The sequence below is a fragment of the Besnoitia besnoiti genome, chromosome I (genome assembly GCF_002563875.1).
Source record: "Besnoitia besnoiti strain Bb-Ger1 chromosome I, whole genome shotgun sequence".
Taxonomy (NCBI): Eukaryota; Apicomplexa; class Conoidasida; order Eucoccidiorida; family Sarcocystidae; genus Besnoitia; species Besnoitia besnoiti.
In genome coordinates, this window is record NC_042356.1 from 6,531,162 (window position 1) to 6,555,190 (window position 24,029).

Sequence of the window (24,029 nt, forward strand, 5' to 3'; positions counted from 1 at the left end):
TTCCCGGCGCCGCGGCTGGTGGCGTCTCGGTCTCGCGCGCGTCTCGCGTTGGTGTGCGGTCTCTCCTCGCGTCGAGCATTCTGAGTTGATTTCCTGCAAAGCTGCGGCCTCCCCGCGTGTCTCCTCGGCGTCGTCTGTGCAGGCTCTCGCGCGTTTCGCCTGTCTTTCTCTCTTCTTTCCTCTCGCCTCTGCCTCCCTCCGCCTTCGCCGTCGGGCGCGCCCGTCTCCCGCGGCGCGGCCTCACGTGCAGCGGCCCATCGCCGCGGCTTCCTCGGGCCTCGTGTCCCTCTCCGAGCCTGTTGCGCCAGTGTCTCTGCATCGCGAGAACTCTTGCCTCTTCTTTCGCCTCTATGTTCGCTGTTTTTTCTTCGTTTGTCTGGTTCTGTTTTCCTTCTCCCGTTTCTCGACGCGCGCACGATGCAGCCTTCGTCGCTCAAGCGCGGGCGCCAACAGCTCCCCCGAGGCGCCGCAGGGCCGGCGCTCGCCGCGGCTTCGCCTGTCCTTCAGCAGATGGGGTCCGCCAAGAACATCAGCGCCGTCTACAACCGAGTTATCGAAGGTGAGAACGAAGCCAGAGCGCGCCGCAGGCGCCAGAAAGCTCCTTCGCAGCTGGCGGACGAAGGCTCGTCCTTCCCCCCCCCCCCCCCCCCGCCCCTGGCGCTGTTTTTCTCCTTTTGCTCTCCCTGAGAAACTCTCACCCCGTGATGATGCGTCATGCGAGGTCTCCCACACGCCCTCCGTTTCTGTGTGAGCTGGTCGTCTCCGCTTGCTCGTGGGCATCCACTCCTCTGCTGCTCGGTAGTAGATTTCTCAGTGATATCCGCGCGTGTCGTCTCCGCGGGATGCGCTCGGGTGAAGCACTCGCTGGCGGAACTGTGCGAATTGATTCCGTTTGAAGCTGATATATGTATGCTTATATCCATGTATGCATCTCTCTCTCTAAACATGACGTACGTTGTCGCCCTGCTTCTGCTGAGTTCCGTCGTCGCTCGACGAGCTGCATAGTCTGGCGTTCGCTTCCTCGCGCTCGCTCGCGTGGCTGTTCCTTGCCATCCGCCTGCTTCTCCTTTCTGCAATTTTCGATGCAGCGACGATTGAGCGGTGTACGCAGTTTCAGAGCGCCAAAGTGATGGACGCCATCGAGAAGGTAAGCGGCGACCGGCTTTCGCTTCAAGGCGTCCTCGCGCCGGCGCCTGCCTTTCCCGACAAGAAGGGTTTGTGAGAAGTGTAGATAACGGCCAAGAGGGCGTGTCGAGCTCATCTTTGTATACATGCTGAGCGCCTCTGTCTGCCTTGAGCGCTGCTCGACGCGTGGTCGCGGAGCAGAAGTTCCACGCAGTAGACAAGACCGTCCGCTCAGACTGCGCGTAGTGTGCGTTTGGTGTAGCCACGCGCGTGGAGGTGCCACGAGCCGCCTGTCCTTCTCGCCGTGGAAGCAGGGCCGATCGCAGAGGCTCTGACCGAAGTTGGCCACGTTCGTTATTTTTTGCAGCAATGGCGGCTCGCTCTGCAGCGACGAACAGCGGAACTCCGGCGAGCGCCCGCCGCTGCGCCAGTTGGAGGCGACTCGAGCTCCCACCAGCCGAGAGGAACTGCCGCGGTAAGAGTTCACGCGTGACTTTCTAGTCGACCGCGTTGCTCTGGTAGTTCGTCGCGGAGCCGGCCATAGAAGCAGGCGTGCCGGCGCATCTCACCACGTTCGTGAAGCACGAGGTTGCGTTTCTGTGGTTTTGGCAACTGGGAACGATGCACCGCGCCTCGATTCGGTCTTCCAGCTGAGTTCCTGTTGAGGATTCAAAGTTCCTGCTTACCACGCTGCGGCTGCGGCCTGGAAGTGAGGAAGGCGAAATTCGTAGAGGCTTGCGTTGCCGCGGATTGCGTGTGGTCGCCGCAGGACAGCAGCAGGACCGCCGCCTCAGGCATCGCCCCCGCGGCTGCGCCGCCAGCAGGGCCGCCACAGAGTGCGCAGAGCGGCGGAGACGCCAAGAGCTCCGCTGCTGCAGCAAAGGCAAGCGGCGGGCAGCCCTCGTCTCCGAAAGTGACGAAGCCAGCGGACAAGGCAGCAGAGGCTGTGGAGGCGCCCGCCGATGCGCCAGCAAAGAGTGAGCCGGCGGGGGACGGCGGGGCTGAGGCAGCGGATGACGACGATGACTTCGAAGACGCCGACGTTGACGAGGCCGAGACACTCAGCGCAACCCTATCAGAAGGACCTGCGGCTAGCGCCAGCAGCAGCCATACTCAGGCACATGCGCCCTCAAACGACGGTAAGAGATCGTCCTAAACCCTAAACTCTTCACTTGAGGTGAATGAGGGCAAGAAGCAACAGCATAGGCAAAATGCGTCTTCCCGAGTAACGACAAGCGTGTTTGGTCGGTTTTCTATAGACTGCTAGTTTATCACAGGTGCGGACCCTGGGCTGATTTCCAGTTTTTTTCCGCGAATCTCCGTCCGCAGGTAGCGCTGACGCATCAGGTCACAGTCGCCCCGAGCTCGAGGAGAAGGAAGAGATTCTTGATGATGTCTCCGACTTAGATGACCAGGAACCTGCTGCCACTGACGGCATCTACGCCTTGTATGAAAGGGTAAGACGTGCCAAGCGTCCAGTCACCGGAGGAGGGGGGGGGGGGGAGGGAGGCGTGGGGGAGGCACGCTGCTTGCTACGCTGGGACGCGCCCCTTTGTCGGGTGTTTTCGTTCTTCTATTTTTGAGACTTTTGTGGACTCAGTCGGAAAGAGACAGCACGACGTAGACTGCATCATATTCGGTGGCGATGGCTGGAATTAGTCTGGTGCGGCCACGTTTCTGCGCTGGCTAACCAGGCTTTGCAGTTGCTTGTTCTGTGCCCAGGTGGAACGGTGTGGTTCAAGCGGCAAGAAAACGACAAACTGGAGAGTAACGCTGCGGCATGGCATCATACGGGTAAGCAAGCGATGCAACGGGCTCGCCGTTCTAAGAGAGGGAGGGGTCGATCGGAGCAGATTTCTAAAGCGAGACAGCGGCTGTTACCGCGAGTTTGGGGTGGTGCGCTGCTCAATCCTTGCGACAGGCAGGCCGACAAGAAATCGCCTTCGATCGTCTGTATGGAGAGCTGAAATTCTAGAAAGCCTGGAGCACTCTTGCGCCATGGAGATTAACTCACTGATCGGGGGAGCGTGCAAGACTGGGGCGAGGAAACGGTGTTGCGGTTCCTGTCGGACTCCTGGTCGGCCGATCCGTCACTGTGCAGAACTTGATACGTGTGCGGGAAAGCCGGGTTTTATTCATGAGGGCGGGTAGTTGGTAGTTGTCTGGTGTCAAGTAGCCTCACGAGCTGGTTGTCGGTAGCAGCTATCAACAGATATTGGCCCGTGCCCTCCCAACTCTATCGACTTAGTTTTTTCATGCTCTTCCTTCGTCTTTCCAGTCTAACGGGCTTCGTCGAGGCAGTTCAGAGGACGTTTCTGAGCTCAAAGACTCTAACCTTACTAGCGAGTTATGCTGTACATAACCAGTGGCTGGAGCCAATCCACGGTGACCAGAGAGCCGAGCGTGTGAGTTGCAACCAATGAGGTCTAGGGGGGTCAGCTGGCGCGTTGTCTTTTGATAGCGTGACAAAGATGGACTGTGCTGCGAATGATTCGAAGCCAGGAAGGCAGCTGGGTGGCAACAGCCCAATTTAAAGCAATGCCTTGTTCAGCTTAAAACTTGTTGGGTTCGCGGTTCAAACGCGCTTCGTCTACCAGTCATGATGTGCAGTGTTTCCCTCGACAACAATAAGTTGATCAGACCGCGGTGTCCGACATGCGCTTGAGCGCTAAGGGCATCTGAACCTTCCAAAAACCTGCAAGGGTTCTAAGCAACCGCGTTCTCGATGCTTTGGATGCAAGATTGCCTTGCAGAGCCAGAGTTGATGATTGACGTGCCAGCCGTTCAATGGCAAGGTGGATGCCCGTAATCTGCGCTCTGGCAATGGGTTTGCAGCTGGGGTCATCCAAAAGCTTGTTCGTCTGTAGGACGCTCGCCTGTGAGCGACCAGTTGTCTTGCACAACGCAGAAGGTCTTACGAGGTTATTGATGGCCGATAAGGCTGCTGTTCGCAGTTGCTCTAATTCCTTCTGTAGCAAGGTAATTGTTCACTCGTAGTTTGCCTGTGTACAATTTTTTCGATATACACGTACGTTGTCGTAACATTTGGTGTGCATTTTGCGTAGTGCGAAAGTGATAACATCCAGAACCATAACTAGGTTGTCAGGAAGCACTGCCCCAACGCCTGCTTTCTTATCCATCGCATCCAAGGCGATACAGGCAGCACTGATAACTGACCGTAGACGGTTGCCACTGTCTTCCCAAAATGGTGAACCGCAGCGATATAGACCCACCTATCAGGTTTCCAAAGCAATTGTTACAGTTGGCCTCATCAATAAATGATGTCAAAAGCTCCATGAGAGCAGGCCGTATGAACCATTTATGAACCTCTCGTGCTGAGCAAAAGAGAGCCCACAGCGGCACGTTACACTTGTCACGGCTTCACGGTTCGGGTGCCTTACGGTTGTGCCAGCCGGGTTGTGAGCGAAGCAGATCGGTAAAGCCTTGCACCGCGCACTGGGTTAAAGTCACACGAAGTTCTGGCTGATTCTTGGCTACACCTGTCCGTCAATACCCTCCCGTTGAACAACAGCGTGGGGCGTTCACACAGGTCCGCTCCTACCTAGGATTTTCTGTATATCTCTTTTGACCCTGCGGTCGAGTAGAGGAACCCCGGCCGCGGTGGAGGGTGCAATGATTGGTTTAACGCACATGGAGATGGCACGCTCGAAAAAAGCCCGAATGATGTCGTGATTTTCAGTACGCTCTGGATTTGTGTCTAACGCCTCAACACCTGAGAGCAAGATAGGCTTTCTGAGGCAGAACGATGCGGCCCTAGACTGCCATACCTCCCAGATGATACGATACCAACGACAGAAAAGTGTCGGCATCGCCTGCGTCTCGTACACCAGATGTGGATCGAGTCACTACAGCCTGGAACGCGAACTCCATCCAAAAGAAGAAGCAGATGGTGACATTCAGGGGGGTAGTACCAGTGGAAAGACTGGGTGCCCCGGACCGCTTGATGGAGCTAAAGGGAGAGGACCCGCGGTGCTTGCTTGTGACAACGGGTACCTGAAACTCGCTGGCAAGCTACCACCCAGAAGCATCTGCGGGCAACCGTGTCATTACGATTCACGCCGCTGGATGCCTGTGGCCCGAGGGGAAGATACCTGAGAACGGGCCAGCGAAGGAGATGCGTAGTATGATAATTGGCTAGTGCTAAATGGCATTTGATTGTGCGCGTTATCGACGTAAGCCGTGCACGCACTGCGTTGAGATTGTTCTGTCAGCAATTGCAACTCGGCATTCTTCTTTTCCGTCAGAATGTGCCGCGCAACTGCCAGCGCTTCAGCTTGCGTTCTATTCGCAGGTTTTCTCACGCCATCGCTTCTAGTGAGCGCGAGAGACTGGGAAGAGGTTCCCACATGCTTTTCCCCTGCGGACGATGGCTGCGAAGCCGAACCCTCTGTGCCAGGTGCTGGCGGGGCAGGTTGCTGCAGCCCTTGCCTTCGAGTCTTGAAAGCATGTTTCTGGACAGCTTAGGGCTTACGCTGAAACTGTGTAGGATCTTCCGCTTTTTCGGTGATTCTGCATCACACGTGCTGCCCTTAGAATTCTTCTGGTGGGCATCGACCGGTTGGGAAAACGCACTTCGGTCTTTCTGCCGGTGCAGGATCTCGAGGAGTTCCCGCGCCCGTTTGTAGCTCTGTATGGCCATTCTGTTTGCTCCTGCGCGTTGTCCGCTATCGAACCGTCAACTAACCTGCGTATGCTTGTATATATCCATCGTATGCAGCAAGATACTGGCCGGATAGAGGTTCTCTCTCTCAACGAATAAGGGAAGGAAGGGCAGGATCACTGCGCGCAACTACGAATGAACAGCTGACACTCCGCACGTCCGCCTCTGGGCTGTCCATACATCACACGTTCCGGCGGATATTTTCCCTACGGCTTTCTGGGTCAGCGTGTGCAGCCTAAACACACGGTGTGACACTGACGGGAGCTATCCTCTGCAGTTACCAACGAAGCCGCTGGAAATCCGAATTGTGGGAAACGACAGTAGCCCTGGAAATTCCGGTTTTGACCACATGGCCGTCGCAGTCACGCTCCCAGGAAGTGAATGCTGGAGTACTTGCGTAAAGCGGCTCCAGTTGTGTTGATTTGTGGCGCCTTCTGCGCGCGTGGGCCACAATGCAGAAACCGGTGTGGCTGGAATAGGCGGAACACGCAGACGGGACCGTTGAATGCCGGCTAAGCTACTCACTAAGGTGACGCCCTGCCAAAGGCATGCGATACGGCAACACATCACAGGCGGAGGAGCGGTGTACACGGAACTCCGATTTGAGCTTGCTCGAAAACCAGGGCGACACCAGGGGCGTTTCATGAGTTAGGCGCACTACTCTTGCGTATGTAGGTGTGCGGGGAGAAAACCTGGCCCGCCTGAGCAAGGCCTCTCTCATAGCCATTGCGTTCGGGGCTGAAAAACCCAGTCTTAATGGTGTGAACCAGATGTATACATGCTGAAGCGAGGAAGACGATAGGCATGGCTGAACATGATTGTTTAGTTCTCCAACTGAGAAACCAGTGCTTTGAGCGACTGCTGCTGACAGCAAAAAAGGCAGAACCGGTCGCTGCAGTTATATGTAGGGACTGGCAGCTTCAGTCCAGTACGGCCGTGCTCATGCAAACCGGAAGTTTCGAAGACTTTCGCCAGCGCATAGTTGACACGTTCTCCTTTTTTATTACACATTCCTACACAAGCATCACTGGTGGGCAACCGTTTCAAAGCGGCTGAGTTCGTCACTGTTGCCTCGATTGGCCACACCGGTGCCTGACGTTTTTGGTTTGCCACCGCCAGACTTCAGGCGTCGCTGTCGAGCGAATAGGGGATGCACAAGGCACTCTGACGTGTTTGAGTGAATATTCATATTCTCCGATTTCACCACGGAACGCGACATGTACGCACTTTTCAAACAAAAAAAACATGCGTTCGAAAGCTGGCCGCGACCCCCAGCGACCTCGACGCATACATGCGCCCACTGTGAAGCCTCCACGAGGTCAGCAAAATTCAGAGACCACATACATCAACACAATAGGAAAGAGCGAACATTTGTCCATGTAGTGTGTTGCGCGGAGCAGAACTGCAACTGAAGTTGGACACACAGTCACGGGTGTGCCCCGCAGGGGGTTTAAAGAGGTAGCGAGGGAGAGCTCCAGTGGCAGCATTTCGAACTTCGGCGAATTCTGGGCGGCATGCCCTTCGGTGTCATCCGCCTTCGCTCACCTGTCAGACAGCGGAGCTTGCTCAGCTCTCTACGTCCCTGCCCAGGGCTGCAGCTGCAGCGCCGGCCCCGAAGAAAGTCTCCCGCCAGCTTCGTGGGGGAGGAAGACGCGTCTTCGCGGTTGCGCTATCTTCACCTTTAGCGTGCTGGGAGCCCGCCGCGCCATCCTCCGCATCTCTGTCAGCTGGTCTCTGCCCTGCGTGTTTTTCCTTCTCTTCTCCAAGGTCGCCAGCCTGCCCGGTTGCATCCGGTGCAACTGCACCCTCACTCCTAAGTCCCTGCCCACCCTCAGGTTCAGCATTATCTCTTTCGTCGAGGACCCGTGGTCTGCCATCGAAAAGCGAGCTGCCTCCCCTCTGAGAGCCATGATGAGACCACTCGCGCGCTTCGTGATCCATCCCTTCGTCCGGCCTCCCTCCCTCGCCTGCAGACATCCCGCTTCCACTGTCTTGGCGCCCGACGAAAGCAGGAGACGCGGGGGGTGGCGGGGGAGGAGGAGGAGGCGGCGGAGGGGGAGGGGGCGCTCCTTCGTCTGTTTCTGTGTGGCTCGCTCTCTCGCCCGATGCTTTTCTCGTCTGCTTGTTCTCAGCCCGCTCCGCAGACGCCTGCCTCTCCACCTCTTCTTGCTGCTCGCCCATGCCCTCCGCAGCGAGGGGACTCTGCCCTTCTGCTTTGCGGCTGCGGGCCGGCGAAGGAGCAGGGAGAAGCGTAGGCAAGATGATCAAGAGGAGATCCTTCACGAGGTGTGGAAACGCCGGCGAAATGACTTGGTGAGCGATTGCAATGAGCAGCTGCTGGCTCTTTGACAGCTGCTGCAGGGCTGCGTCGAGGTACGACTGCGACTCGAGTTGGTGTCGTCCGCTGCCTCGTCGCTTCGGCTGGCAGCCTTGCTCTGCGCCGGAATTTGCGAGATCTCCGTCCGCCTCTCCTCCTCGCGCCAGCTCGCCTTCTTCGCCGTTCGTCGTCGGCGGTGGCCCCTCCGCCTTCGCGTCGCCAGCGGATGCGAGCCCAAAGTCCGCCGCCGTCGGAGGCGGCAACGCCACGGTGCCCTCGGTCGAGGCTTTCGCGACCGCAGGCGAGGTAAGAACAACCAGAAACGTGTTCTTCAAGTTCTCCAAAAAGGCGTCGCAAAACACGACGGGTGCCGCCTGCGCATAATCAGAAAGAGAAGGAGACCCGAGAGCGTCAGCCGACCCTGTTTGAGCAACTCCGCGCACAATACACTGCACTTTCCAGGTCTTGCGCGCCACACCACAGAGACACGGTCCCGAAGTGGGACAGCCCCAAGAGAGAATAACACCGCAGAATACGCGAGGGGAAACCAATACATGCATGACGCATGCAGCAAAGGCTGCACCACCCGCCGGCTCGCGCACTGCGCCACGTTGACACGCCGCCGCCTCTCCGCCCCTCGCTTAGCTTCTTCCTTGTCTCGCAAGAACATCAAATCGTGTGCGCTCTCCTCTCTCGCATGCATACGCCCCCCCCCCCCCTCCTTCTCAGCTGTGCGCCCCTGCACATCGATGCGGCTCTGTCGCTTACGCTGGCTTGTGCGACGAGGAGCTCGAGGAACTGAACGAGTGGCGGGAGGAGCAGCCGCAGACCTCCGCACACTGCCGCTGCATGCGCGGCCTCGACGTCCCCTCCAAAGTGGCGCACAAGCACTTGGTCTCCGACGAGGCCGAGCAAACGCAGCGCAGATTCCTTTGCGGCCTCCTGCCTCTTTCTCTCCTCTTCTGCGTCCTCCCCTCTTGCCTCCGCGTCGGAGTCGCCGACGTCGGACTCAACGAGCGGCTGCAGCAGCAGATCCAAGTGCGAGAGGAAGAGCCGGCAAACCAGACTCGCGGACGCCGCGCGGCGCTGCAGGATCTGCGGACAGCGAGCACGCAAACACTCACCCAGCTCACATTGCATCTGACGGAGAACTAGCGTCCCTAACTGAATCTTGTTTAATAACAACGAGGTGTGAGCCGGCCAATGCACGCATGTCTGCTGTCTTCCCTTCAAACGAGTCTTCACGCTGATACGCGGGCAGCCCAGACCGCCACCACACTCACAGCGGAAGCTGTAAGCCAGTCAGGCAGAACTCACCAATCGTACGAAAAAACCATGAAACCGCCGCGCCGACATCGCTGTGTAGCGTGGCCGACGCGCCGTGGCGGGCGGAAGCACCAATGCATACTGCGCGTGCCCATATATATATACACATGTATGTATGTATGTCTGTATGTATACATGTATATATATGAATATATATATATATATGTACCTGCGTAGATATATATAATGGTGTACGTGTATGCATGTGTTGGTGTGCGTCGTATGTCAGACAGCGATAGAAGCTGAGAACTACAGACCTATTGGTGCACTGGGAGAGTTTCCTGGAGCCGCTTTTCCGGGGCTCCCGTCGCCTCTGAAGGCAGAAGAAGAGCCGAGGACTGGTCGTCTTACCTCCTCGGCGCCGAGCGCAGCCACGGCGCCCTCGAGTGTGTAGCGTCTCCCCAGGGGCGCTGCCATCCAGGCGGCGGGCCTGCGAAGGCGGCTGTCCGAAGGGAACGTGTAGGGACTTTCGCTCGCGCCGCTGCGCTTCTCTCTCGACTCCGCTGACTCGGCCTCTCCGTCCCCAGGCTCGCCGCTTCGCGCGGACTTCTCTCCCTGAGGCTCCGCCGCGGCCGCCGCCCCCGCCGCCTCCGCGCCAGCGTAGTCGTACGGATAATGAAAGCCATATGAAAGAAGCGGGAAGAGGATCTCCTGAAGCACCAGGCGCCACACGGCTGGGCTCTCCATGACTGTGCGCAGCAGCGACGAGGACGGAGACGCCTCCGCGGCGCGCTCTTCAGGGTCCGGCGACGCGGAGGGCGGCCGTGGCGACGCGCGCAGGAGGTGATACTGCAGGTACTGAAAAAGCGGAAAAACACGGAGAAAACGAGACGCGAACGAACTCCACAGGAAGTGGCAACAGGCGAGAGAGACCGCCACACAGAGGGGACTCGGGCATGGCGACGCAAGAGAAAAAGAGGCTGATGAATTTCGTCTGGGCTGACCTGCGTGTTTGCATTGCACACACTAAGTTAGAGTGTTCCGCGAGCTCCACATGTCGGACTTCGCAGGTCGCCCTCTTCCGCACCGCACGCGTGAGACGTCATGAGACTGCTTCTTGTCTCCCCCCTGTCACGAAAATTCCTTTTTCCTCCGGCGAGTTTGCGTTCGCTTTTCTTCTCTGCTCACCCCGAGGGCCTTGACGCGGACCGCCTTAGGTCCGAAGGCGCAGCTGATCGCGAGCGCCTGGAGGACCTTCATCCACAGGACGCCGACTTCTTCAACTGAACACCACTCGGCAGCGGCGGCGGAAGGCTCGCCGGCTGTGGAGGGCTCCTGCTTACGGGCCTCGACAGCCGCGACGACGGTGGCTGGCAGGTCGTTAATGATCTTCAGCGCCTTGAGGTTTGCGGCGAAGACAGACGTCCCGCTGTCGCCGCTCGCCTCCTCCCCGGCTGGCGGCCCCCGGCCCTCGTCGCCTTGTCCTCCGCCCCCAACCTCGTGGAGGATGTCCTTCTCGGCTCTACGTGCGCCGAATCCGCCCCAGGCGAGCAGCGCGCGTCGCCCACTCAGCCCGCGGCGCTTCCTGAGGAGACTCTCTTTCGCGTCGCCGAGGGCGGGCAGGGGCGGGGGGAGAAAGCCTGCGTCTCCGTCCTCGAGGGTACTCGAAGTGGGCGCCGCCCCGCGCCGGCGGCTCTCGCGCCGCTCGGGCTCCCCCACGACCCCCTGCGGCGCGCCCTCGCGTTGTTCGAAGACGCACGCGCCGCCCTTCAGCAGGAAGAGCTGCGGCGTGTGGACGCAGATCGCGAGGAGAGTCTGAATCAAGCCCTGGAGGTGGCGCGGCTTCGCGGCCTCCAGCAACGCTTCCGAGCTCCCGCGGGCGAGCAGCCAGTGCGAGAGGAACCGCACACTCGAGCCCGCGAGCTGCTGCTGCTGCTGGCGGAGAAGAGAGGAGGGCAGCGACGACGGCGGCAGGAACGGCGGGAGAGGCACCGTGCGCTGAAGAACGCCGAGAAACAAGTCGACCGCCAGCGGCGAGCGCAGCGTCGAGAGGTAATGCGGCGGGAAGAGAAGAAGCTGAAAAAGCACGAAGTCAACACACCGAGCGCAGTCAGCCGACGCGACCAGCCGCGAAGACAGACAGAACCAACGTGCTTCCAGACAGAGTTGGGCGGCCTCCGAAAAACACGCGACAGAGGGGGGAGGGCGCAGACGCGATAAAACCAACCGCGGAGAAGAAGAAGGCGGAAATTAAACGCCGGGAAAAAGGGACGAAGAAAACAAGGAGTGACTGCGCGCGACAGAAAAGAAGGAAAGAAGCTGCGAGTCTGATGGCAGACCGGCGCGACGGAGAGGCCACGGCACCCGCCACCAGAGCCACGAGGCAGGGAAGAGGACATGGAACGCGGGGAACGAAACGCGGGGAACGCGACGCGGCAAGATAGAAATTAAAGGCGAAACCCAGCGTGAATCTCCAGTTTTTTGTGAAAAGGCCGGCTGCCGCCTTGCGCTCGCCTTTGGTCACCTGGAGAGCCGCAGTGATTCTTTCGGTTTGCAGCATGTAGACGTTGGGATGCAGGTGCACGACGAGGGCCAAGAGATGCAGAACGGCGGGCTCGATCCACTCGTGAACTCGCCGCAGACACCTCTCTCGCTCTTCCTGCGTCTCCGCCGCCGCGAGCGCTCTCTTCTCCTCCAAGGGGGGGAACGCCCGCCCGTCTGCATCTTCATCTGCGGCCCGGCAGTCTCCTTCGCGGGGCGACTGCGGCGCAAGCGACGCCCCCAGCGGCAGGAACTCCACGACGAGGCGCAGCGACGCGACCATCAGGCGCTCAATCAGAAGCAACTCGTCGCGGTCCAGGCCTGCAAAACCGACATCCGGAGACAATCGAGCGAAAAATCGCAAAACAAAAACCGAAAGCACGCAGGTCGAGCACCGAAAAGACACCGCCACACCGGACCCAGAAAGAAAAAAGGCGAACGATAGAATCAGGAAACAACAAAACGCGCGAACAGAAGGAACCACGAAGCCACATGAGACGTCACAGAACCAGCCGTGCACAGAGATACGTACCTATCTAGGCGTAGATGCCTTCTCATATATATATATATATATATATATAGATACAGATATGCGTGCGTATTACACAATTAGATACACATAAATATATATATATATACTGATATATGATGCAGGGGAGCAGACGGATGATTCGATGTGACGTACATGCCGGCGTTTCGACGGTGAGTTTGCGTCCCCAGGAGGAGAGCATCTTCTTCGAAAGGGCAACGACGTGGCTATCGAGAGTTCCTTCCGAGTGCGTGTCTGCGATTTCCACCGCATTGGCCTGTCGCTCGTCGTCCACGACTCCCTCCGCTCTCCTCTGCATCTGCGCGGCGCGAACAGTCCGCTCGATGGCCACGAACGGCGGCAGGACGGTCTCCGCAGCGGCGGCGATCACGTAGCGGCGCATGAGGACGCTCAGGTGCGTGGTGCAGAGGGCCCAAAAGAGTTGATTCGTCTCGAGACGCGCGACGAACTCCTCTTCGCGTTCTGCGTCGTGCGACTTCCCGAGTGAGAGCGACGCGGAAACTCCGCATGGCCGTCCCCCGCCGCTTGATTCGTCTTCCTCGTTTCCGTCCTCCGGTGTACGTACACCCCCCGCGGCTTCGGCAAGAAGCACGCCTTGGTCTGCGACGAGAAATCCAAAGATTTCCAGCGCGAACGAGCGGTCGCCGACGGCGCGGAAGCGCTTGATGTCGTCGACCATGCTCGCGCCGCAGAGGGCGCCGAACTCCGCGAAGAACTCGCGCTCTTCGCCTCTCCGCTCCATCTCCCGGTCGCTTTCCTCCACGCCGCCGCCCCCCCCCCCAGGCCTCGCCATCGCCGCGCAGCTGCCGTCTGCATGAGGTCCCGCAGGGTCGCGGGGACTCGCGGGCCCAGAGCCGCGACCGCCGCCGCGCCTTCGCCGCCCTCGGGGCCTCGGGGCGAGGGTGACTGCGCCGGGGCCCCAGCGGCGCCTGCCGGCGGGCTCGTCGCCTGCGAGGCCGGGGAGGCAGAGGACGCCCCGCTGGTCGTTGAGTAGGCGGAATACGCCGACGGCAGCGACCCCGAAGAAGCTGAGAGCGACGCGTCGCCGGCGGTCGCCTCGCCCAGCAGATACGCCGCAGGGACTGCCGGCGGAAACGCAGACAAGCGCGGATACGGGTAGTACGGCGTCACAACAGCCGCAGAGGGAGGCGACGACGCGTGCGTCGCTGCGGAGCCCGCCTCGCGCGCCGGGAGACCTCGCTGCGGGGGCGAGGAAGGGGGAGATGCAGAAGAGAGGCCTGCGGGAGGCGACTGCGACGCAGGCTGAGACGCCAGGGGAAGCGTGTGCAGAATGAGGACGGTCGCCAGAGACAGCGCGGACGCCGGCGGGAGCGAGGTGAAGATTCTGCAAAAAAAGGAAAACAATGAAACCGGAAGTTCAGGGTTCACGCGCGTTCATTCTCCCTCAGCAGATCTCGCGTTTTTTTTCACACGCGAATGCGAACTTTCTTTTCCTGCATGCCGAAACTCTGCGAGCGCCGGTGCGACAGCCACGAAAAAACCTCCGCGTAGAGTTAGCCAGTCTTTAGCCTTCTACGCAGAGGCAACCGAGCGGCGCTCGCCGTAGGGAGTTCCTCTCGTGAGGCAGACGCCTCTCCGTCACCAACCCTCTCAGCGGCTTTGAGCTGCCGAGGTCGCTTTCATTTGCGCCTTACTGCGCGAGGATTTCGTCGATTTTGAAGAGCCTTTCAAGCACTGCTTTGAAGCGAAAGAAGGGCGCGACTGCTGCCAGCTGCCGGTCGCGATCTTCGTCTTTCCGCCTTCGCTCTTCTTCCGCCGCGCTCCCCGCGCCCTCCTCGCCCTCGCGGCTCTCAGTCTCCTCGCGCGCCTCGTCGCCGTCTACTCCCCGGGCGAGCTGCAACGCCTCGTCTTCGCGTCGCCCCTCCGCGTCCTTTCTTCCCAGCTCGCGGCCGGGCTCCAGAGCGTGCGCGACCGGCTGCAGGCGCCGCGGCGTGGAGAGAATCGGCAGCGGAGGCTCCGCGGTGGCCGCGAGCGGCGGCGGCAGCGTCGAGGGGAGAAATGCGAAGGACGTGCCGCAGCGCAGCAGCTGCAGGTTGCTCAGCAGCGACGCAGGGAAGGACGCGGCGTCATCCTGCGAGAGAGAAGAGAGAGCAGCACACGAAAGGCACTTATTTTCGCGCGTCTTCCACACCGAGATCCGCCGACCCTCCGCCCTGAGCACGAAACGAGTCCGCCCGCTCGCATGTGTGTCGCTGCGTCTCCGGTCGCCGCCGCGGGTCTCCTCTCTCCTCACCTGACCCTGGAGGACGGTCGCGACGATCTGCTGCTGCTGTTGGACCGTGAGGCTGACGCGCTTTCCGGGTTTCCGCTCGCCGTCGCCGCCCTCGCCCTCGCTCTCGTCGTCGCTGTCTCCGAAGGCGAAGAGGAGATTGGTCAGGTCGCCCAGCCAGCCTCGGCGCGCGGATTTCTTTCGTGCGTGTCCCGCCGGCGACGGCGGGGCGAAGGAGGGCGGGAAGAGCGTGCAGAGCCGCGGCAGCGGGCGCCCAGAGGGGTCACAGAAATCGCGCAGCTGGGCGACGGAGGCGGGGAGCAGGTCCAGAGCAAAGAGCTTCAGCAGCACCTCCACGAACGCCGCCCAACCCTCCTCGCGGAGACACGCGCAGCCGCCGAGGCCTCCCTCGCGCGGACGCGCGTGCGGCGCGCCCGCGCCCTCGAGGGCGCGCGACGACGCCGTGGAGCTCGAAGCGGACGCGAGGGCAGAGGCCCGCGAGGGCCTTAAAGACTCATGCGTCGCCTCCGAGCCGCGATCGTCCTCGTCGTCCGCCCCCTGCCGCGCCGGCGCCGGTCGGAGGATTTCCAGCAGCACGGGGAAGACGCTCTGCGCAAGGGCGCTGAGGGAGAGGTTGACGTAGGCGCAGAGTTCGACGACGATCACGTTGACCGCCTGCGAGAAGCCGAGCGAGATGGCGATTTTCGCCAGAAGTAGAATGCCCGACAGCGCCTCCTCCACCGCGCCCACGTCCGTCGTCGTCTCGAGGATCCCGCGGAAGCAGTCAAACACGCCTTGCTCCCAAAAAAGAAAGAAAAACAACGCATCCAACTCGCCGCACAAAACCGACAGCGGCGCCTCCAGGTTCCCGCTGCTGGCCTGAATATACAGAGAACCCCCCACGCAGTCGCCACTCGCGAGTCGCCTCGCGCCGTCCTCTGCGCTCCCCCCGCAGGTGCCCGCGTCGGAGGCGAAGGCGGGGGCAGTCGCCAGAGAGGAGGACGCGGCGCCGCCGTCGACTACCAAAAGCCGCTCAGCCTCCTGCGACGACCCGCGGCGGCGGCGCTCTTTCCTCTGCGCCTGCTGCGGGTCCGCAGCCTCGCCCCGCCGCGCGCGTCGCCCTCGCAGAAAGGCCTTCACCATCGCGAGTGTCTCACGCTTGCCACCTCCGGCTCGCGCCGCGGAGGCCGACGCGCCGCCCGCCTCGAGTTTCGGACGCCCCTTCGGCGCCGCGTGGGCGGCAGCAGCCGCCTTCTCGCTCTCGCGGTCAGCGCCTTTTCTTCTGCGGCGCGTCGTCGAGGTCCGCGCGAGAGTTTTCTTCTGCAGCGCGCCGTCGCCACCGGAGCTTGCGCTGCCGGTGGCGGCTGCAGGCGGCGCGGAGCTCTTGAGACGGATCTCTTCGTCGCGAATCGAGAGGTAGATCTCCGTCAAGTAGAAGGCGGGGAGACTCTTGCCTTGGTTGATGCCGCGGTTGTTGCGCAGGAACTGCTCAACGGTCATTTTCACGCGGACTTGCGAATTATGCAGGTCCGTGTTCAGAAGAATAATCGAGTAGGACAGCACGAACACCGTGTCGCGGTGCTCAAACGCCACGTAGCCCGGCGGCGGCTGAGAAAAGCACAACCCACAGGAAAGAGAGAGACAGCGTGTGTTCCAAAGTCAAAGCGGACGAAAAACACGCGAGAGAAGCAAAGCACAGGACCCCGTGGAAGTACGTGTATACAATACACGCACAGGCACACATCTACAGGTCTTGAAGCGTGTTAAAATTCGAAAAAAAGGAACGACCACCGGACAGAGGCAACGGGCGCATGCGCATGCAAGCTCCTGCCACGGGAATCGAGGTGAGTGTATACCTCACACACATACACCCATAAAAAATTATTTTTATCAAAACTTCCATAATTATAATTTAGTTTATTTTTATCAATTATAAAATTTTTATAATTTTATATAAATGTGTTGTTTTAGAAATACATTTTGAACACCATGTATTAATATAACAAAGATAATCAGGGTAATCTGGTATCCTTCTAACATATATATATGTGTATTTTTTCGAGGTATTCTCACTCTCTGCGTGTTGTCTGTTTCGCACCTTTTCTGGCGTCGCATCCATGAATTTTTTCGTGAGTTCTTCTCGCAGTCTGCAGTCGCGTCCGCTGGCGGTCTCTTCGGGGGCGGCGAGGTAGCGGCGGAGGAGGTCGGCGAGGTCGACGGAGGTTCGCCGTCCTTTGTGTGGGTTTTCGAGGAGTTCTTCCAGCATGCGTTCTTCTTCTTCCTCGCGGTCGTCTGCAAAGTGTCTGCAGCCGTCGCACTCGCGCGCGCCGTCCTCTTCCTCCTCCTCGGCGATGTCTCGGTGCCGCCAGTACGCGGCCTCGCTCACCACCCAGCGCGGCAGCGAGAAGCGCGGATCTTCCACGACTTTCTCCTTCTTCTTTCGGACCGGAGTCTCCTCAGCCGGCGGCGACGCACGCGAGAACGTCGCGGCCTCCGCCAGCTTCGCGGGAAGGTCCTCGGTCGTCACAAACGGCTGCTGCTGAAAATACTCGCCCGCGAATGCCTCCATCACGCGCTCGATCTGCTGCGCCTCGCCTGAACAAGAGAAAATCCAACAAAAAGCACAGAAATGCATGCGCTTCCGCAGTACCCACAAAAAAACCAGACAGCACAACCAAAGAGACGCCTGGTGGAGACACATACACACGAGACGAGAGAAGGGGATGAGGAATGCATGCGGGAAGAAGGAGGCAGCATGGATGCGCTTTCGTTAACCAGAGCATCTACATGCTGCTTGCCTACATGTCCGCGCGGAGATGAAACACACGAGAGAGAACGCGAAGAGAAGGAAAGCCGGCGAAGACGAGATTTACAGTGCCGAAAGCGAGTCAAAACGCAGGCCAGAGCACTTCTTTTCACAGCGGCAAAATCGACTCGAAACGCAGATCGACGCATTTTTGCTCGGGCGTTTTCACTTTGCCTGCTTGTAGAAGGTTTTCAGTTTTTCGCGAAACCTGAAGCCGTAGACCCTGAAGCGCTCACCCGGCAGGCGGAATGACGCCAGCAGCATGCGCAGCGCCTCCACCAGAGAGACGTTCGCGAAGCTAAAAGTCGAGAGGAACTCCACGAGGACCTGCAGATAGCATCCACGCACTCCTTCGCATGAGCGGAGAAAAACCGGAGTCCGTGCGGCGCAGCTATGTGCGCCGCTCTCTCTTGACACTCACCGAACTTCATTCAACGCTCATGCAGACCCAAAACGACGGCGGGCGCGCACCCAAGACTTTGTCCTTCGCAGGCGCAGCTTTTTCCTTCCACGAAACAGGTCGCAGACCTTCCGAGAGCATACGACAGAGAAATCCATCTGGTTTTCTCCCTGGTGTATCAATAAAATCCGGTGTACGAGGCGGCACGCAGGCGCAAAAAACCGCGCAAGAACGAAACCTATCTGCGCAGCAAGTTGCGACTCTCGGGGGCAGAGTGCACGCACGAACTTCGTAGCCAGATAGCCCTACGCACGCGTAGGGCTAAGCGAGGAATGATGCAGAGAGAAAAACAGGAAAAGCGCACTCTGTGACACGTATAGACACGCAGGATGGAGCAGACAGCCACTCGTTCGACGTCAGAGCACACACGAAGGCCGCAGGATGCAGGCCTTACATACAGAGACCTATGTAGAAAGAGACATATACACGTAAATGCAAATGTAGATGGGCTGGAGCATTTGTATGTATTTGTGGATGGAAGCGCCTCAAAACAGGTGAGTGTCCAGAAATAACGACAAGGGCGATACAGACTCCCCTCAGACACTTATATTCTTACCTGCTTATTCCAGTCTTTGTTCTGCGCGAGATACTCCCCGACCTTGACTAAATCGAGGCCGCGCATGTCGCGCAGAAAGGCGGCGACGGCGCGCGGCGTCGCTGGCGACGGCAGCAGCGCGAGCGCTTCCAGCTGAGCCACGAAGGTCTTCGGGCTCGCATTGAAAATCTGAAAAAATTCGCAAAGAAGCGCTTGCAAAACAAAGTGAACGACGCACGCGAGAGGGGGCCAGCGTCCCCCCCTCTAGCCGAAGGGAAGCCCCTCGAGATGCGAAGATTCAGAGAAGAGCGAAATGCAGAAAAGAGGCAACGACGGTGCACACGGTCGAATCCACAAGGCATAACAGATCTGTATCTATCTATGTCTACCTATATACTACATATCTATACTATATACCTATACAATGTAGCTCTATATCTGTCTATCTGCGTCCACCTATCGATCGATCTACAGACACTGTGTGTATACATATATATATTTGTATATCCGCATGTCCACGTCCGGAGGCTGGCGCAGTTGCAGAGTCGCATGCGCGAGGGCGGGCGCTTACGGCTGCCGCAGCTTCCACGCGTTTTTTTCTTTCTCTTCGTTCGCAGAGTCGACTGAGGGGCTGCACCGCCGCGAAGGCCGTGACGGCGGAGGCTTGCCCGCTCTCGACAAGGGCTTGGGCGAGCTCATCTGCGACAGCGCTTCGTTCCTCCTGCTCGCCCTCCTCCTCGCCGTCTCTGCGTTCCACGTCTTCGCCGTCCTCCAGCTTCCGCAGTCCCTCTTCGCGCGTCTTCGCCACGCGTCGGTCTCCCTCCCCCCGCCATCGTTCTTCGACGTCGAACGCCTCCGCGTCGCGGGGGTCAGGAGCAAGCGAGGCGCCCGTCGCGTCCTGCGCCTTGCCCTCTGCGTGGCGCGCTGCACGTCGGCGAGCCTCGCGCTGCACTCGCCGCTGGCGCTCGCGCTCCTTCTGCGCGGCGGCGGCCGCCGCTGTTTCGCAGCGCGCCGCCGTGAGCGTCAGGATGCTGATCAGGCCGCGGAGCGCGATGCGGTTCAGTTCTGTGCTTTCTCTGAGTCGAGAGGGGTCATAAAAGAGAATGTCGCGGCTCTCCTTCTCGGTGGCGCCCTGCGCGACGGCGGCTGCCGCGCGCCGCATGAGGTCGGCATTCTTCCTAGACAAGAGGAAAGGATTCCCGCCGGCGCGCCTCCTCGCGGCGGCCTGACCGGCCGCCGCGCCGTCGCCTCCGTCGGGCGCCGCTGTCCCTCCCGTCCCCGCGGCGAAGCTCGCAAAGGCGACGCGCTCGCGTTGTCGCGTGGCGCTGGCGAGGCACTGGCGGCCAGAGTCATCGGGGAGGCTCACGAAGTCAGCGTCGCGGTACACGCCGCGGTAGGGCGGCAGCAGCGACGCATTCGCCGCCTGCAGCGCGGCTTGCACCGCGTCGCCAGGCGCCACCCAGCCGGCGGCGCTGGCAGGCTCGCCGCGCTTCGCGGGCGCCGCCTGGCTGAGGAGGCACCGCTGAATCTGATGCAGCTTGGGGAGCGGGGGCGCGGCGGGCGCGAGAGCGGTGAAAACGAGCAGGGAGACGACTTGCGCGCAGACGTCCGCGCCAGCCGCGCGGACGTTGCAGTCAAAGTTAATGAACAACTGCGGGAGGAACTCCGGCAGGGCACAGAGCTCGACGAGCGCCTCCAGCGTCATGAAGCGGAAGTCATACGGCGCAACCTGCTGCTGCAGACTCTGGCAGAGGGCTTGGTACTGCGCACCGACAGCGCTCGTTGACAGCCCCGGGGGGCCCAGCGCCTGTGGCGCCGGGCGATACAGCAGCAGCGCGACGGGTGAAGCTAGCACGCGGAAGAAGACGCTGCCGAGCAGCGTCGCTTCGCTCGCCGGCAGCGGCGGACAGAAACTCCGCAGGTTCCACACGGCGCGCAGCAGCACCGCGAGCATGAGCATCGCGGCGTCTCGCGCGCCGCCGAAGGAAACGAGGGAGAAGGCGGGCACGCCGCAGATGATCGCCCAAGCGATCTCCTCGCGCACCACGTGGCGCAGCGAAGGCGATGCCGCGATCGCCCGCCCCGCAGCCTCCAGCACGACGTTCAGCAACGTCAACCCGAGCGCACGCATCTCTTGGTTGAATTCCTCGTCCCCCTTACCCGCCTTGGAGCAAAATTCGTCGTATAGTCCCAACAAGTCGCTCTCCATGCGACGCACCACCTGCGAGAGCTCCACGAGCCGCAGCTGCGCCGGCGCGCGCGTCGCCGCTCCGCCCGCCGCGAGCTCCTCATCGCCCACAAACGCGGACGCGGCGGGCAGCAGCGGAGAGGAGAAGGAAGACGCCGCCGCCGCGCGCCGCATGCCCTCTTCGCCGCCGCCCGACGCCGGCGCGCCGTGAGCAGCTGCCCCTGCGCCCCCCTGCGCCGCCGGCGGTCCCGCGCCGCCGAGCGACCCCTCGGCCTCCGCCTTGCGCTCATCGCCGCCAATGGGCGCCGCCCGCAGCGAAGGCGGCGCGCGCGACGCCGACGAGGTGAAGGGCACGCCGTGAGCAATCAGGAACGCGACGAATCGCAGCGAGAGATACAGCGAGCCGAGACCGTGCGGGTGGAAGATGCAGGGCGGCGCCAAGCGCGGTCCCGCCGACCCAGGAGGCGCCCCTCCTCCCTCTCCTTCTTCTTCTTCTCCTGCGCCGGCTCTCGTGGCCGGTGCGCGCTGCGTCGCCTCGTGGCGGCCTGTGCGCTGCGTCGCCTCGTGGCGGCCTGCGCGTCTCTCGGTCTCGCCAGCCTCTCGCGCGCTGCCGTCTGCGGCCTCTCTCTCTCTCGCGGAGCCGTCGCCGCTCCGCGGGGCGGCGGCGTCTCTCTGGACGCAGCGGCGCGCGGCTGCGCGCCCGCGAGCCTCGAGCGTGGGACCGGCGCGGCGCAGGGGCGCGAGAGTGCTGCGCGGCGCGAAGACGGCGAGGAAGAGCTGCGTGAGGACACTCTCTGCGTGACTGCGGAGGACGGCGGAGACGCGCGGCTGCCGCACCACGTAGTAGCAGAGCTTGAGGATCTCCCAGAGTCCTTCATCCGAGACGTACGGACCGGCAGAGGACTTCACAAGCACTTCCAGCAGCAGTCCCAAGGCGCGCTGCAGAATCACCTCTTCCTCCACGCCGCCGGACCCTCCGCCTCCGCCCCCGAGCGCCGCCGCACCCGCGGAGAAGCTCCCCCCGCCGCTCCGCTCGCCCCCGGGACCCGCCCCGTAGGGTCCGCCGCCGCTGCCCTGCTGAGAGAAGACTGAAAAGGCGGAGGAGGCGCCGGCGCCGCTGGGCGACAGCGGACAGGCGAGCTGCTGCAGCTGCTGGTGGGCGCAGGCGAGGACGGCCTGGACGATTTGATTCGAAAAGAGCGAAGGGTCGGCGCAGTGCGCCGGGGAGAGCAAGTCGTAGGCGACGAAGGTGTTGAGCGACGCAAGCGCCGCGGCGACCACTGGGCGCGGATTGAACAGCTGCGCCGCGAGGGCCGGCGCAGGCGTGGGGGCGGCGGCGCCCTTCTGCGTCGGTGAGGCGGCCTGCTGGATCAACGGCCACAAGTCTGCGACGACAAACAGAAACGGCGCCAGGTGACTCTCGTCGACGCGCACACCGACCGCAGGCGAGCAGCCGGCCGCGGACGGACTCACGCGCGCCGCGGCGCAGAGAGGAGACGCCTCGCCCCTGCAGCCCCTCTCGCCCGCTTCTCGTACTCCTCCTCCCGCACTCCCCCGGCGCGCCCGTGGCGACCGCCTTGGGGCGGAGACCATCGAGCGCGGCAGGGCGAAGCGGTCGCCGAGGTCGTCTTGCGCGTCGCGCTGCTGCTGCAGCTGCGCGCGGAGCGCCGCGAGGAGCGTCTCCACGTTGCTCACGAACCCCGAGAGCGGCGGCGGCAGCGCGAGCGCGTCTCCGTAGGCGACCGCGGACGCAGAGGGGGAGGGGGAGGCCTGCGAGGCGTAGAGACTGGCGCAGGAGGCCGACGCAGACGCGGCCGCGAGCCGAATGACGGTGAGCAGCGAGTGCAGCTCGCTGTAAATGCATCGCAGCGGATTGTGGGCGACAGCCGACGAGAAGAGCGCGAGCGAAGACGGAGGCGTGGAGGACGCGCAGAGATGGGACCGACGCCGCAGGACCGCCAGCGAGGAGGAGTACGCGAGCGGCGTCCTGCACGCGCTGTCGCCCTCGAAGGACGAAGAGATCGATGGCGCCGTTGAGGGCAGAAGGAGCGGCGACGCCTCGCCCACGGGCGCACTCAAACAGGTGGGGCCCTGGCGCTCCTCGCCGCCGCCGCGCTCAGCTGCGCCCGCGTGAGCCTCCGCCGCAGGCCCCCGAGACAGCGAGGAGAAGGTGGACGCCAGCGACGCTCGCTCGGCGTGTGGCAGCGCGGGAGCGCCGCGCTCTGCGGGCTCGTCCGCCGGCGCTTCCATCCCCAGCGCCATTCTGGAGAGAGAGAGAGGGAAAGGCGCTCCTCGCGGCGGCTGAGAGGCTGCAAGAAAACGCGCGGCGCGACCGGTGGAGGCGAAACCAAGCGAACAGAAGTCGACGGGGGCAACGGCGGCGGGCCTACGGAGAAGAAAGCCCGCGCTCGGTGCGCAGGAAAGGGTGCAGAAAAGACGAGACGACCTGCGCGAGACGCGGTGCAAGAGTCGGGAGAAAAACCTTTCGACGGAGGAAAAATAAGAGGAAACGACCAGGGGCACGGGGGCGAACGAACTGAAAAGTGCGCCGCTTCGGCCGTCTTCTCACGGCCACGACCCGCGGGCTCGCTTCGCGTCTGGAGAGGACGGAGAGCTAAAACGAGAAATTAAAGAAGAAGAGAGGACTTCAAGGCGGAGGGAGGAGAGAGAAACAGGAAGAAACGGGGACTCCAGCCAAGGATGGAAAGACAGCACCCCGCCAGCTACGGACGACACGCCGACGGAGCGGCTCACAGCGAACAAAACTCGGAGCCGACTAACTTTTGAGAGGAGGGAGAGAAGAAAAACTCGGGAGAGATAGCTCATGAATGCGTGTGGGATTCAGGCTTCCAGCAAAGAAGAGTCCGCAAGCACTCTGCGCGACGAGCGAGCAGGCTGAGACCTCGCTCAGCGCGTGTCTTGAAGGCGAGAGACGAGGTTGCCAGCTGAGAGAAAAAGGGGGCATTTTCGCCTCTCTCTCCGGAAGCGTGGCAAGAAAAAAAAAACGAGGCAAAAACGCGTCTGCCGGTCTCCAAGCGGAGACGAGAAATGAGTAGGGCGTGCGCGAGGCCCGCCTCTCGAGCCTTTGCTTTTTCAGCGCAGCGAGCATGCACATGAAAAAATACAGGTTTTCCGCGGGGGCATTTGCCGCCTTCAAATAGCCGAGAGCCGGGGGGTCGGCCGCCTTGAAAAGAGACCGGCGCGACAGCCAAAAAGCAGTGCACAACACAAACTGATGGTGCCCGCAACTGCCTTTACCCCTCTGACCGTCTTTTCTCTCCCTCGTGCGACCCTTATATTCTCCTTTTTTGGCAGCCGGGGGACTCTCTC

The 24,029-nt window shown here is 61.3% G+C and overlaps 3 protein-coding genes across 3 annotated transcripts; 1 reads left to right on the forward strand and 2 right to left on the reverse strand.

Annotated features, from left to right (window-relative positions):
• Positions 1-417: 417 nt before the first annotated feature.
• On the forward strand, positions 418-3,100 carry BESB_009310 (uncharacterized protein; the record flags this gene model as incomplete). The annotated part of the gene is made up of 7 exons (XM_029359685.1): positions 418-559; positions 1,089-1,147; positions 1,493-1,600; positions 1,895-2,264; positions 2,455-2,582; positions 2,848-2,919; positions 3,047-3,100. The coding sequence occupies 7 exons, from the start codon at positions 418-420 to the stop codon at positions 3,098-3,100; spliced, it is 933 nt and encodes a 310-aa protein (XP_029222598.1).
• Positions 3,101-3,761: 661 nt separating this feature from the next.
• On the reverse strand, positions 3,762-4,422 carry BESB_009320 (uncharacterized protein; the record flags this gene model as incomplete). The annotated part of the gene is made up of 3 exons (XM_029359686.1): positions 3,762-3,996; positions 4,117-4,297; positions 4,359-4,422. 3 exons carry the CDS (start codon positions 4,420-4,422, stop codon positions 3,762-3,764), a joined length of 480 nt encoding a protein of 159 aa, XP_029222599.1.
• A 2,950-nt stretch (positions 4,423-7,372) lies between these two features.
• Positions 7,373-22,961, reverse strand: BESB_009330 (uncharacterized protein; the record flags this gene model as incomplete). Its single annotated transcript, XM_029359687.1, has 16 exons — positions 7,373-8,497; positions 8,892-9,092; positions 9,126-9,218; positions 9,801-10,247; positions 10,578-11,465; positions 11,914-12,251; positions 12,616-13,562; positions 13,634-13,825; positions 14,136-14,572; positions 14,735-15,179; positions 15,225-16,318; positions 16,809-16,984; positions 17,021-17,305; positions 17,753-17,843; positions 18,533-18,700; positions 19,083-22,961. The coding sequence occupies 16 exons, from the start codon at positions 22,959-22,961 to the stop codon at positions 7,373-7,375; spliced, it is 10,806 nt and encodes a 3,601-aa protein (XP_029222600.1).
• Between the last annotated feature and the right edge of the window lie 1,068 nt (positions 22,962-24,029).